At 43.5% G+C, this 14,107-nt stretch overlaps 1 protein-coding gene across 1 annotated transcript in view; it reads left to right on the forward strand.

Moving 5' to 3' along the window:
* GLRA4 (glycine receptor alpha 4) overlaps positions 1–14,107 on the forward strand; it is a 189,598-nt gene that overhangs the window by 55,727 nt on the left and 119,764 nt on the right. Inside the window, exon 3 of the mRNA XM_029607369.1 lies at positions 8,138–8,361. Within this exon, the coding sequence (XP_029463229.1) occupies positions 8,138–8,361 (224 nt within the window). The remainder of the gene's footprint in view (positions 1–8,137; positions 8,362–14,107) is intronic.

The raw sequence follows: 14,107 nt of genomic DNA on the forward strand, positions 1-14,107 counted from the left end.
AGCTCTTTGAGTCTTCCAGATGGCCACCCCGAGGGTAAATCCATATGGATCCGGATCCTGTTTCCGGTCATTGGAGCCTTGTTTGGTTGGATCCCCTTCTGGCGCTTGTCTTATTCCCGCATGGTCTGCGACCAGCCTTCCTAGGTTGTGTAGGGTGTGCAAGCAGACAGGGTGGTCTGCGACTAGCCCGTGACAGGCTGTGTAGGGTACCCTGAGGGACAGTGCACCCCTGTACCTTTCAAGTTCCAAGTCCTCGTCTGAGTCCTTCCAAGTTCCAAGCCCTCGTCTGAGCCCTTCCAAGTTCCAAGTCTTCGTTTTGTTCCTGCCCTCAGCCTCCGTCTGGCTTCACGCACTCATCGTTCCCAAGCGGTGGGTCCAAAAGGGCTCTCAAGTGGCCGGAGAGCTACTCCTGAGACCAGCATTGCGTTGCTGGGTCTCACTGGTGCGTGTAGGTCCAGCAGAGGGCTGTTCCTACTTGGTTCCTGTTCTGAGTTCCTTGCCTCAGTTTGAATACTGTTTGTTCCTGCTCCGCCCGTCCTTGCATGCTCTCGCCTCCCACGGTGTGCCTTGGGGCTCCTCCTTGTCATACCATGGTTCAGGGGCTCACGCTCTCCCATGAGCTAGCGACCACGCCTCCGTGTCCTCACCACCAGCCGTAGGCCGTGCCTGCATCAGGATCCGAAGCCCTCGGTCGCAACAGGAACCGAAGGCCTCGAGGCCATGTTCGCAACACATTCCCTCTCTCAACACCAATATTGATATCTGGTATCTGAAAAATTAGTATCTGAAAAATTACCCTAACCACACCCCTTTTTTATCACAGGTGCAATTCATGCGAAATTTATAGCAAAATGATGAAGCTAGTTCAAAGACTGGTTATAGAGGAGGTATTCAGAGTCAGGCATTGATATCTATCAAGAAAAATTTTCTAGTACATAATAAAATTAAAATAGACCTATTGCATAAGGCTAAGATTACAAATAATTAATAAGAAATTATTGTTTTCATTTCTTAGTTAATGAGTTGTTTTGGGAATCTTGCATTCTCTCGTTTGTTTTGTTCTTCACTATTTTGATTATTATTTTTGTCCTGCTTGTTTTTGTAGTTCTTTATATATTCTGATGTTTTTAAATTAAATTGTATGTGTTTTTGAATAGCCATGTTTTTAGTTCAAGTTTAAATTTCTTTCTATCTGGTAAAATGTGTAATGCCTCAGTGGGCAGAGAATTCCAGGGCTTTGGATCTAATGTATGAACAAAAATAAAGGATATATCTTCTGACAGATTCAACACAGTCCTAATACACAGAGGATTCATTTCCCAGCAGATTAAAGTCTTCAGCAATAAAGCTCATATCTGCGTGTGTTGCAGTGTTTTTGCTTTACTGGTGTGCAAAAGAATATGATCTACAAGACAATCCACCTTATAAATCATATCCCTTTGCACACCGGTAAAGCATTCAATGCAGATACAAGCTGAATTCGTATTTTGATTATTTTATATATTGTACTCCAACATGATGGCAATCTGAACGATGGAAAATTAAACATAAATATTGCAGGAGGAACATGGAGGAATCTTGGCTTACAACTAACAGAATGACCATGTGGAAAGTATGGGGTAGCAACATATGCTCTCAGAAAGTGGAGCCAATAAAAAGCAAAAAGGAAACGTGCACCGAGTTTCCAAATCTGCTTCCTGTCTGGCAGTAAGATCGCTGACAAATCCCTCCAACCTTATTTCTCCAGATCTGGCAATCTGTCACTGAACACAGATGTCATGTGTTTGGAATACAGTAACAGTGTGTGTATATATATATATATATATATATAGATAGATAGATAGATATATATATATATATTTTATATATATATATATATATAGATAGATATATATAGATATATATATATATAAAATATATATATATATATATATATATATATATAGATATATATATATATCTAGATATATATATATAGATATATATATATATATAGATATATTTTATATATATATATTTTTTTATATATCTATATATATATATATTATATATATATATATATATTATATATATATATATATATATATATATATATTTTATATATATATATATATATTTTTTTTATATATATATATATATATATATATATAAAATATATATATATATATATATATAAAATATATATAAGACTTGGAAGGACTCAGATGAGGGCTTGGAACTTGGAAGGTAATTGCCAGGTTCTGGTGGCCTGGTTTGGCCTCTGTTGGAGACAGGATGCTGGGCTTGATGGACCCTTGGTCTGACCCAGCATGGCAATTTCTTATGTTCTTATGTTTTACTTAAGTCAGAAGTGAGGGTGAGTATTGGGGACCTGGAATGCCTCCGGTAATAAGCATGCTGCAAAGCTTTTAGAAGCCAACGTAGGTGAACGACAAACAATTCCACACCTCTGACCCCAGTGCATGGGGCTGAGAGCAGGAGGATGGAGAGAAGGAGGGAGAAATTCAGCCTTTATGGATCGGGGAAAGGTTAATTTTTCAGCCTACCGGAGCCTTCTGTCCAGAGGGCGCCATGTGCCTTTAAGGCAGGGGCCTGCAAGCTGAGGCTCCTCAGCCGCGTGCCCCCTTCCCTCCCAACCTTGGCAGAAGAGACGAGCATTATCCTACACTAGCAGCTGCACCTCTAATACTGCTCTTCTGTAAAACGTACGCTGCCGGCGCTCTAAGGGGCCGATGCGATACAGCGCGCTCAGCGCAGCGCGCTGTTTAACCCGCTGTTGGACGCGGGTTAAGTAGGCGCTAATCCACCCCCTAATGCAATAAGGGGATCAGCGCCTATTTAACGCGTGGACAGCGCAGAGTGAATGAGTTAGCGCTCATCACATGCAAATGCATGCGAATGAGGCTATTACTCATTGATTCCAAATGCAGAAAAATAAATGTGCGCCTCAGGCGCACATTTATCGCTCGGCTATTAACGCATGCCCGGAGCAGGCGTTAATAGCCGAGCGCACTAAAAAAAAAGGAGCAGAAAAGCAGAAAAAAAAAATCTCTGCCGGCTGCTTTGAAGACCGACGCCGATATGCTCGGCGTTGGTTTTCATAACCGGCCGGCTGCAGTAATGAAAACCGACGCTGATAAACTCGGCATCGGTTTTCCTAACCGGCAGACCGCCGGTAACCGCAGGGTCGCATTAGCAAGAAGGCGCTAAGGTCGCCATGCGTGCGTTGAGAAAGCGGGCGCTGAAAAGTCAGCGCCCGCTTTCCGCGAATAATATTGCATCGGCCCCTAAGGCCACAGTTCGAAGTCCAACAAGATTACCCTCAGTTTAATGGGGCATCCATCTGCAGCTCCTGTTAACCCAGGAACAAGTGCTTCACCGAGCAGAGTGACTGGATGAGATGCCTACAAAAAGACATTTCGTTTCTCCTGCCGCCCTGAAGAACAATTGATAACAGCAATAAGAACCGGTCTGTCAGTTGGAGCGGCGGGGACAGGAGAACAGCAGATCTTACCTGGAGGTGAAGGGGGGGCGGGGACCTGCAGGTCTTATTTGGAGTGGGTGGGGGCTAGGAAAACCACAGATCTTAGTTGGAGGGGAGATGCAGGAGCAGGGGGCATGTGTCCATTAGGGCATCTACAAAATAGTATAAATATTGCAGGTAGTTTTGACCTCTCAGGGCCTCCGCGGGATAGAGCCCCCGTGGAGAGCTGCGCCTGCTTTTTTCTGGGCCAAACAAGCCATGCTGTTGCCTTCCCTGAACTAATCCCGCCCCTGGGAACACCACTGCATTCTGCGGGTAAAGGTGTGCGCTGGAGGACATGCCTGCTTTTTACCCCTTTTCCACGAGTAAAAACTCAAGTTTTCCTCACAGAAATGACCTTGTAAGTCTGGGGGAACTTGTAGCCCACAGGCTTTCCGCAAACTTTCAAAAAGCAAATACACACCCATACTTTCGCTTGGAAAATTCTCGGAAAGCGTGCCCACAAACCCCCACCCCCCCCCCCCCCCCCCCCCCACAACCTGCTCCTGGCATGGCGCAACTTGTGCTTGTGGATTTACGCGTATAGTTCTTAAAATCAAAAGTGCGTGCAGAAATCCCAACTCCGCCTTCAGAACACCTCTTTCTTTTGCAGGCACAAAAATGCCCGTGAAATTTGTTGCCTATTTAAACACGGGGTTGCCAACTTTTCCACAGCTTAGGACCGGACACTTGAGGACTGGGGGGCAGGGGGGAGGAGGTACACCTCACTTCCATAAATTTCAGATCCTGCCAGTGAATTGCCTAAACAGTGTATCCTTGAATGCATTAAAGGGCAATAATGAGCTGGCAGGCTGCTCACAGGCAACAGTTTATCTTCCCGCCTCTCGGAGCAAAGAAGGGGATTCCCCGGCCACTCAGCCGCTTCCCATTTCTTATCTCATGGATTATTAGGAGGTGGGCACAAAATTTCTCCTCTGGGTCCCATACCCATACCCATTCATGATCTCAGAGGGTCAGAAGCATGCTGGGCTGGAGGGGGGAGAGGGAGAGGGGAGCCAGGGGGGCTGTATCGCACCTCATCAGGAGGCTGGGGTACAGGCATGGGCAGAAAGGGGGAAGGGGGTCACTGCAGCACACTTTATGTTTTTGTGCTAAGGAGCAAGGCATGGGTCCAGGGTGAGACCTGAGAGAGGAAGGTGCAGCCTACGGTGCAACTACCCCGGCAGCTGCAGCTCAGGCCTTGAGAGCCATTCCCTCCCTCCATGCTCCCCTCTCTGTATCTCAGACCTTCCATGCTCCCCGCGATGGGGGCCGATGCAGTAAAGTTTGCGGAAAGCAGGCGCTGCCTTTTCAGCGCCCGCTTTCTTGGCGCCCGCATGGCGCCCGCAAGAGGGGCGCCATGCAATATGCAAATTAGGGGGGGTCGCGCTAGCAAGGAGGCGCTAGGGCGCGACCCTAGCGCCTCCTTGCTAGCGCGACCCCACGGCGGCTGCCGGTTATGAAGACCGACGCCGGTAAACTCGGCATCGATTTTCATAACTGTCCGTCTGCCAGCAGTGAAAAACGGATGCCGAGTTTACCGGCGTTCTTCTTCATAACTCGGCGGTCTGCCGAGGTATTTTTGTTTTGTTTTGTTTTTTTTATTGAAGAAGTACCGGAAAGCATTTTTTTCTGCTTTTCGGTACTTCTACGTGCGCTCAGCTATTAACGCCTGCTCCAGGCAGGCGTTAACATCTGAGCGATAAATGTGCGTCTGAGGCGCACATTTATTTTTTGAATGCAGAGTGAATGAGTAATAGGCTCATTCACATGCATTTGCATGTGATGAGTGCCAACTCATTCACTCCTCGTCGGACGCGCATTAAATAGGCGCTAATCCCATTGCATTAGGGGGTGGATTAGTGCCTATTTAACCCGCATCTGACAGCGGGTTAAACAGTGCTCTTGTGTGAGCGCATTGTATTGCATCGGCCCCCATGTGCCTATACCCTTTCCTTCTTTTCTGTCTCTGTCACTGTCTCCTCTCCCTATCCTTTACCTCCATCTCACCGTCTGTTATTCCACCTTCTCCTCTGTGCCTGTATCTGTCTTGGCAGGCTCACTGTAATCCCTCACGGTTCCTGGCCCAGCATGTTGTGAGTGAGGAGGTGGACCCAAGAGGTCCATTGCCACAGTGGTTGGTGGAGCCAGTGGGAACTGAGGTGGCACTATTCCCCGCCTTTTCACCCTATGCCATCCAATCACAGCACACAATGAGAGGCGGCAGGATCCAGAGAATCGTTGCTGTGGAGATCTAGAGAGATGCTGTCCAATCACAGCATGGGGAAAGGAGGCTGGGGACAGGGATAAAGCACAGCTCTCCTCCAATAGGCTGGGGAGCAGCAGGCCAGCAGAAGGTTTTTTTGCCTCCTAGCTATGCTAAATCTCACCCCAGCTCCTCCCCTGCCAGTGCAGAGGATAGGAGGGGAGGGGCGAGAATGGAAGGGGCAGCTCAAATAAAATTGCTTTACTCCCTATTCTACTCCCTCCCCTCCTGTCCTGTGCAGGGAACAGGATAGGGGTGAGGCTAAAGCACACAGTAGGGAGCATCTGCTCCTAATCCAGTCCCTCTCCTCCTGTCCTTCAGGAACATCAGGGGAGGAGATGAGCCTGGAGCAAATAGAGCAGAGCAAAGAAGACTATGCCTTCGACATTCTGCTCTGTTGCATCTTGTCCAGGAAGGCAAAGCAGAGGGGGGCAACAGCCCTAACTTGTGCCTAGAAATGGCAAAACCCTAAATCCATCACTGAAGAGAGGGCTGTGCAGAGAAAAAAAAGAGGAGGAGCATAAGATGGTAGTGAGTGATTGCATAACAACTTTGGAGATACTCCATCCCCCACCGCTCCTGTGACTTCAAAGGGGACCCCACCCCCATTCCTAGGGTCGAGTGAGAGGTCAATCTGGGAAGGATTTTCTTCTGTTTGCTGTGGACTGTCGGAAATTTCTAGTTTTTGACCTCTCTGTTGTTTCTATAAGCTTTTCCTTTTTACAGGTTGTGGAGAACGTTTTGTCTGCTCTTATGACTTTCATACTCTCTAGCTCTGTGTGAAGGGTAAAATTTGAAAAAAATTAATTAATCATTATTATGAAACTGTTATATAATTGATAAGATGATTGTAATTGCTTTTATGATTTATGTTGTAATCTGCCTTAAAAGGGTCTTTTACCATAGAAGGCAGAATATAAATCTGTAAATTAAAATTAAATTACATTTTTTTTAAATTGTAAAATGCTATGCAAATGGCTAATTTTCTGCCTTTCACTTTGAAATTCTCTTGTTGACATGCCTGGGCAATGTTTTCACAAATTTTGAAAAATGTTTGCAAACTTATTGACAACATGACATTTTAATGTTTGCACATCTTTCAGTGCAATCTAACACCTAGATGGATGCTGGCCTGCATATCCCTACTCTATGTAGAGGGAGACTAGTTGGCATAAAGGCAAGACCGAATCCATCAGTTTAATTAAATCTGCTTTTTTGGGGGTGTTGGACACCTGGGAATTGAAATGGCCCCTACATAATTTTTTATACTCTCTTTTTCAAATTATTCAATTAAGTTGTTTTGTTACATATAATATCAACAGAAGAATTATAAATCCATGCTCCTAATGATAGTTGATTAAATCTTTACTACCTCTTGCTGCATGTTAAGGGTTAGGTGATAAAAGCCTCATCACTAATGCCCAAAACATTCTTCTTAGCAAATATTGCAGAAGGTCCCTTATCCAAGTACTAGCCAGGCCTAACGCTGCTTAGTATCTGAGATTTAAGAGGGCCAGACACACTATTACTGTACCACTATAGTCTGTTTATTTGAGTCGGAGTTCTCAAAGTGTGATCTTTCATGCTCTAGTTAGAGATGAAGTATATGCTCTGGGTTTCTTGGAAGTCCTTATCACTTTGGGGGGTAATTTTCAAAGCTATTTACACACATAAATTGTATGTGCATAAATGGCTGTACTAAAATAGTCTGGAGCTCTGTGCCCATAAAAGAACACGTGGAACTCTGTCATGCACATATGTTTAAACGAACTGCAGAAAGGAGTTTGGGTGGATTGAACAGATTAGCATCCTCCGTGCATATTATTTTTATTTTTAAAAGTATGCAGAAAAGTTACATCCTCAGAAGAACAGGTGCAATGCTGCATGAGGCAATGTGAGCCTGCTCAACCAGTTACCTAAGGATTATCAAAGCAAACTTACGCGTGTAGGTTTGCTTTGAAAATACTCCATAAAGTCTGCCCAATGTACATGCAGGCTTCACTGCTAGGCAGGCTGTCTGGAAATTACCCTCCCTACTTTGCTTGCTCATGCCTCCCATCTACCCACTTATTGTACCCTGTCACAGAGGGAAACTGCCAAATTGCAAGGCAATAAAATTATTTATTTTCTGCTGCAAAATTAGGGATGCTTAGTATGGATTGATAGGTGCCTATCTCACAATACTAGAATTTTTGCTCCTGTATCTAGAAGAGTGCTCCTTACTACTTTCCGAATAACATGGGCAAATCACAATCAGGGCATGAAATTTAGAGTCTCCCGATTGATCTGATTCCAGTTCTTTGTCCCTCCTCCCCCCCCCCCCCCCCCCATCCCTGTTCCCCACGAAGGATTACAGGGTGAACGTCTTCCTCCGGCAGCAATGGAATGACCCTCGCTTGGCATACAGGGAATACCCAGATGACTCACTAGACCTCGACCCTTCCATGTTGGATTCCATCTGGAAGCCAGACTTGTTCTTCGCTAATGAGAAGGGAGCCAACTTCCATGAAGTGACAACAGACAACAAGCTACTGCGAATCTTCAAAAATGGCAACGTGCTGTACAGCATCAGGTACTCGGCAGGGAGAAGAAGCATGCGGGTTCCTGTTGGGGGAAGGAAGACGGGCAGTGTTCTGGAGGTACCACCGGAAAGGGAGAAAGGCAATGAGGGTCCACCTCCCCACCCACTATCCCCCATCCCCTGCAAGAGAGAAGGAAAGGTACAGCAGACCAGACTCCTCTCATATCAGGAGGCTTTGTCAGTCCTGCTTCACTTTGGGAGACACACCCACTCGTTGATATTTTCCTAGAATAATTTAGCAAGAGAGAGGAAAATATGTACCAGATCAGGCACTCCTAGGAAAGGAGGTAAAAGCCTGAGAGCCCCCCCCAGCACCCCTCGCCCTTCCCCGCACAAAGCAGGAGAAAGGATTATAGGTATTCTTTACAATACGCTTACTGCGGAATGCCTTATGTTCTTGACCATGACCATCAATGTGGCCCTTGCTGCTACCACCCAGGTGACAAGCTCTGTGGCTACATGGCCCTCATATATAAATACATCAAGGGGGTGGGCAGTGAAATATTCATATAAAAATGCTTTATTTCTATTTTTTTTTTCCTAAAGACCAGAAGTAGAATACTTCTAAAGTTGTGTTTAAATTATTGTGATTTTCTGTGACTTTAAATATTGCTACGAGAAATGGGGGCGTGAGGGGATGGGCACAAATAGAAGAATTGGCCCCAGAGTGCCATAGACCTACAGGTCATCGCTGATTATAAATTATGCATGCATTTGTCTAACATTTAGAGTGACTATGGGGGTCATTCTCTAACGCTATTGCACGCGATAGCTAGCTCGGGGTGGAGTCGGCACCGGAAGGAGTTGGGACGGCTCCGGGGCTGACGCTACGGACACATTGCTGGCGGCGAAAGGTAAGATTCCTTATCGCCGACAGTTTTGCGCCAAATAACTGCACCTTTTATGGTGTAATTATTCGGCGCGAAAGCCGGCAGCGATCGCACCACAGAGGTGCGATCACTGCCGGCTATTGCGGGACCGCTCCCCGCTTCGCCCCGCCCCCCCTCTAAGGTCTGCGACCTTAGAGAATCCAGACCTATATATTTGTCTAATGTTTACAATGACTCGTTATAGTCAATAGTAATGCGTAAGGTAATAATATCACCTTGTTCTACAAGTACTTGTGTAGTTAAAAATGCTATTTTATTAAATTACATATCTATTTCAAATAGAAAATTACACATCATAATCGAAAGTTATGCACAGCCTAATACATTGATGTGTAGCTACCTGTTAAAATGTCAATGTCAGGAAAATATGCGCACAATTTTATGACATAAACAATTACGCTATATAGGGGTTACTATGAGGATTGTTGGAAAGTCCCCAGGTACTTTTTCCCATGGACTTTACACCAGTTTGAAAACCACCTAGGGAAGAAGTGCCTGCATGAGATTTGCACCTGCTTTTTCTGCAGATTTTTTTTCCCTGAACAACGTATATTTTGTTGCCTTCCCGACCTAGCCGCTCCCAGGGAATACCTCCATAAAAAGGAGAGTAAAAGTACAACGTGCCTATTTTCACCCACATATAGCATGAGCAATTTTCAGACTGCAGGCTTAATGGCTTTTGAGAAGTGTCATTATAATCAAACGACTACCAGGATGGTTAAAAGGTGAGGTGAAAGAGGCTATTTTATCCAAAAGAACTTTTTCCAAAAAATGGAAGAAGGATCCTTCTGAAAAAAATAGGAAAAAGCATAAGTATTGGCAAGTTAAATGTAAAACACAGATAAGACAGAGAAAGAGAGAATTTCAAAAGAAGTTGGCCATAGAGGTAAAATCTCATAATAAAAACTTTTTAAAATATACCTGAAGCAGAAAGCGAGCGAGGGAGTCAATTGGATCATTAGATGATTGAGGAGTTAAAGGGGCACTAAGGGAAGATAAGTCCATTACAGAAAGACTAAATGAATTCTTTGCATCGTAGTTTACTGAAGAGATTGTTGGGGAGATATCCATGACAGAAACCATATTCAAATCTGATGATTCAGAAGAACTGAAACAAATCATGGTGAAACTGGAAGATATAATAAGACAGATTGATAAACTAAAGAATAGCAAATTGCTCGGACCAGATGATATACACCTCAAAGTTCTGAAATTGCAGATCTTTAACCTATCATTAAACATAATAACTTAGTAACGATGGCAGGAAAAGACCAGATGGTCCATCCAGTCTGCCCAGGAAGTTTCATATGGTGAGAACTGCCGCTCCATGCAGATTACCCCTATGTTTCAGTTGAGGGTAGTAACTGCCGCTCTGTGTTAAGGGTAGCAATATTTACAATGTAAACTAAGCAACTGACAATCCCATTACAAAAATTGTTTTTACAGGGTGAGCAGCCTTCAGGATAATTTAGTCAATGCTGCTTGAACATGCTTTGCTTTTTGGATTTGGCCGTAGAAGCAGTCCTGTGCTTTATCCATACTGTCTGCATATCAGTATCCCAGACTGTAAATGTTGGGGCCTAGCATTGGCTGTCATCTGAATTTTTTTTATTTATTATTTATTTATCAGATTTTCAGATCAAATTAACCAGTTAATATTCACTTGACAAGTAATGGAGTATATGAGAACATTCAATCAAACAAAGAAATTGCATTTAAATAAAGTAACAATCTCAAATACATCCCTGTCAGACCACAATATTTAGGGAGATGCCAGTGTAAATACTATAGAATTTTATTTTTTTTTACAAAACAAAGAATATAGCCATTAGATTAAGCAGATCAAGCCCAATTCTACCATTTAGTCTGTTCATTGTGGGCTGGATGTAAGGTTAGACGTAACTTGTTTAAGCTTGTCATTAAGAAAACTATATAATTGTATAGGGTCTAAAAAAACATATTTGACTCCAGTATATTTGATTACACATTTACATGGAAAGTATAACCAAAATGATGCTCCCAAATTCACAACCGTTGGACTCATTAACAGAAAACGTTTCCTTTTTGCCTGTTAACTTAGACACATCCGGATCTTAAATCCCAGAAATGTTTCATCTCTTTTTCGGAAAAACATTTTTAGAACAAAGTCTCGGTCAGAGTCTAAGGCAAAAGTTACAATCAAAGTAGAAGTAGATGTAATTTCTTCAGTGGAGATCTCCAATAGTGAAGATAAATAAGATAAATCCACAGGACCTGGTTGAGTAGGAGTATTATTCAAATTTGTTGTTTTCAGCCCTGGCAGATAATATGCTTTGGATATTGGTGGAATTAAATTCTCCTTAATTGTTAAAACCTCAATGAGGTATTTGCGAAGCATTTCTACTGGTGTAGTAAATCTTTTTTTTTTTTTTGGAAAATTTAAAATTCTCAGATTACAGCGTCTTACAATATTTTCTAAATTTTCCATTTTATTTTGAAGGTAAAGATGGCCTGTCGAAATTGTTTCCACTGACTTTTGAATCTGTGTCTCTTTAACTTCTAGAGAATCAACCTGAGATTTTATTTCCACAATTTGTGATTGCGCTGTGTTCAGGGAATTTGAAACATCTGTCGACGTCTGAATTTAATTCCCCTTTGTTCCCCCTGCTGTCGAAGCAGAGAGTGATGTTGCAATTGTGTCACAAACTTCAGGTTAATTGGTTAGTAATCCTTATGCCTTCAGTTAAGGATAGTAAGTCCTGCAGCATGCAGGTTACTCCCATGCACCCTTTTCTTTATTTCCAGCCTCTAGTATTTAGGGATCCACAGTGTTTATCCCATGCCCTTTTGAATATGTTTACTGTTTTCTTCCTCACCACCTCTTCTAGAAGGGCAATTCCAGGAATCCACCATCCTCTTCGTGAAGAAGTATTTCTTGATGTTGGCTCTGAATCATCCCCCCTGAAGTTTCATTTCATGACACCTTGTTCTACAGTTTCCTTTCCAATGGAAAAGGTTCGAAGATTGTGCATCATTAAAACCTTTCAGGTATCTGAAGGTCTGTATCATATTTAGATCCTGTATTATATTTAGATCCTTCAGCCTCTCCTCATAAATCTTCCAATACAGACCCTACACCATTTTGGTCACCCTTCTCTTGACCAGCTCCATCCTGTCCTTATCCTTTTTGATACGGGCTCCAGAACTGAACACAGTACTCCAGATGAGCCCTCACCAAGGAACTGTACAAGGGCATTATCACCTCCTTTTTCCTGCTAGTTATTAATCCTCTCTCTGTGCAGCCCAGCATTCTTCTGGCTTTAGCTATCATCTTGTAGCATTGCTTTGCCTCTTTCAAATTGCCAGAAAGTATTACACCAAGGTCTCTCTCCCAGTACATGTACATTAACCGTTCACCCCTCTATCAAATACCGCTCTTTTGGATTACCACACTCTAGATGCATGAGTCTGCACTTCTTGTCATTGAATCACAGCTGCCAAGTCTTCAACCATTCTTCAGACTTTCTTAAAATCACTTTTCATTCTCTGTACATCTTCAGGTGAGTCCACTCTGTTGCAGATCTTAGTATCATCTGCAAATAGACAAACTTTACCTTCTATCCCTTCTACAACATTGCTCACAAAGATATTGAACAGAACCTGTCCAATCCCTGTGGCACTCCACTTAACACCATTTTCTCTTCAGAGTAGGTTCCATTTACTTTTACACGCTATCTCCTGTCAGTCAACCAGTTTGTAATCCACTCCACCACCTTGACACCCACTCCCAAGCTTCTCATTTTATTTATGAGCCTCATATGTGGGACTGTATCAAAGGTTTTGCTGAAATTCAAGTAAATCACATTGAGAGTTCTTCCTTGATTCAATTCTCCAGAGACCCAATCAAAGAAATCAATCAGATTCCCCTAGTTAATCCATGCTGCCTCAGGTCCAACCCACTGGATTGTAGATAGTTCACTATCCTTTCCTTTAGCAGAGTCTCCATTAATTTTCCAACCATTGAGGTGAAGCTAACCAGCCTGTAGTTTCCAGCCTCTTCTCTGCTACCACTCTTGTGAAGCGGGACCACCACAGCTCTTCTCCAAGTTAGCATACAACACATTCAGAACAAATCAGAGAAACATTTTTTTCAATCAATGCACTATTAAGCTCTGGAATTCATTGCTGGAGGATGTGTTTAAGGCAGTTAGCGTCATTGGGTTTAAAAAAGGTTTGGACCAGTTCCTGGAGAAGTCTATAAATTGTTATTAACCAAGGAGACTTGGGGAATAGCCACTACTTATCACTATGTAACAGCAGCATGAGATCTATTTACTGTTTGGGATCTTGCCAGGTGCTTGCGACCTGGATTGGCCATTGTTGGAAACAGGATACTGGGCTTGATGGACCCTTGGTCTGACCCGGTATGGCAGTTTTTATGGTCTTATAAATTTTTAATAACAGGTACCAACAATACAAGATATTATGCTGTTACGACTGTCGCTGCCCGACGTCTCCACTCCGCCGTCCACCTCTTTGGCGACTCCTCCCGCGGTTGATGGACGTCTGGCTGCCACGGCATCTGCCTGCCATCCTCTCTGGTGTCCCCAGTCCAGCTTGGGCGCTGCATCCCGCCTAGTTGTTCAGCTGCCATAGGGTAGCTTCACCTTGATTGGTCTTCTATCCGGTCTACTTGTCCTTTTCTCCCACCTCGGCTCTGTCCTGCTACATCTCACTCAGGAATTTCTTGGTTGCTCTACTTATTAGTCTCATGCAGCACTTTTCAATGGGCCATAGACTTGAATGGGAAACATACATGAATGAAATGAAAATTTTTGTTTAATTCATGAGCACACTCCATTCATTTT

Source organism: Rhinatrema bivittatum, chromosome 6 (assembly GCF_901001135.1).
Source record: "Rhinatrema bivittatum chromosome 6, aRhiBiv1.1, whole genome shotgun sequence".
In the NCBI taxonomy this organism is placed as follows: domain Eukaryota; kingdom Metazoa; phylum Chordata; class Amphibia; order Gymnophiona; family Rhinatrematidae; genus Rhinatrema; species Rhinatrema bivittatum.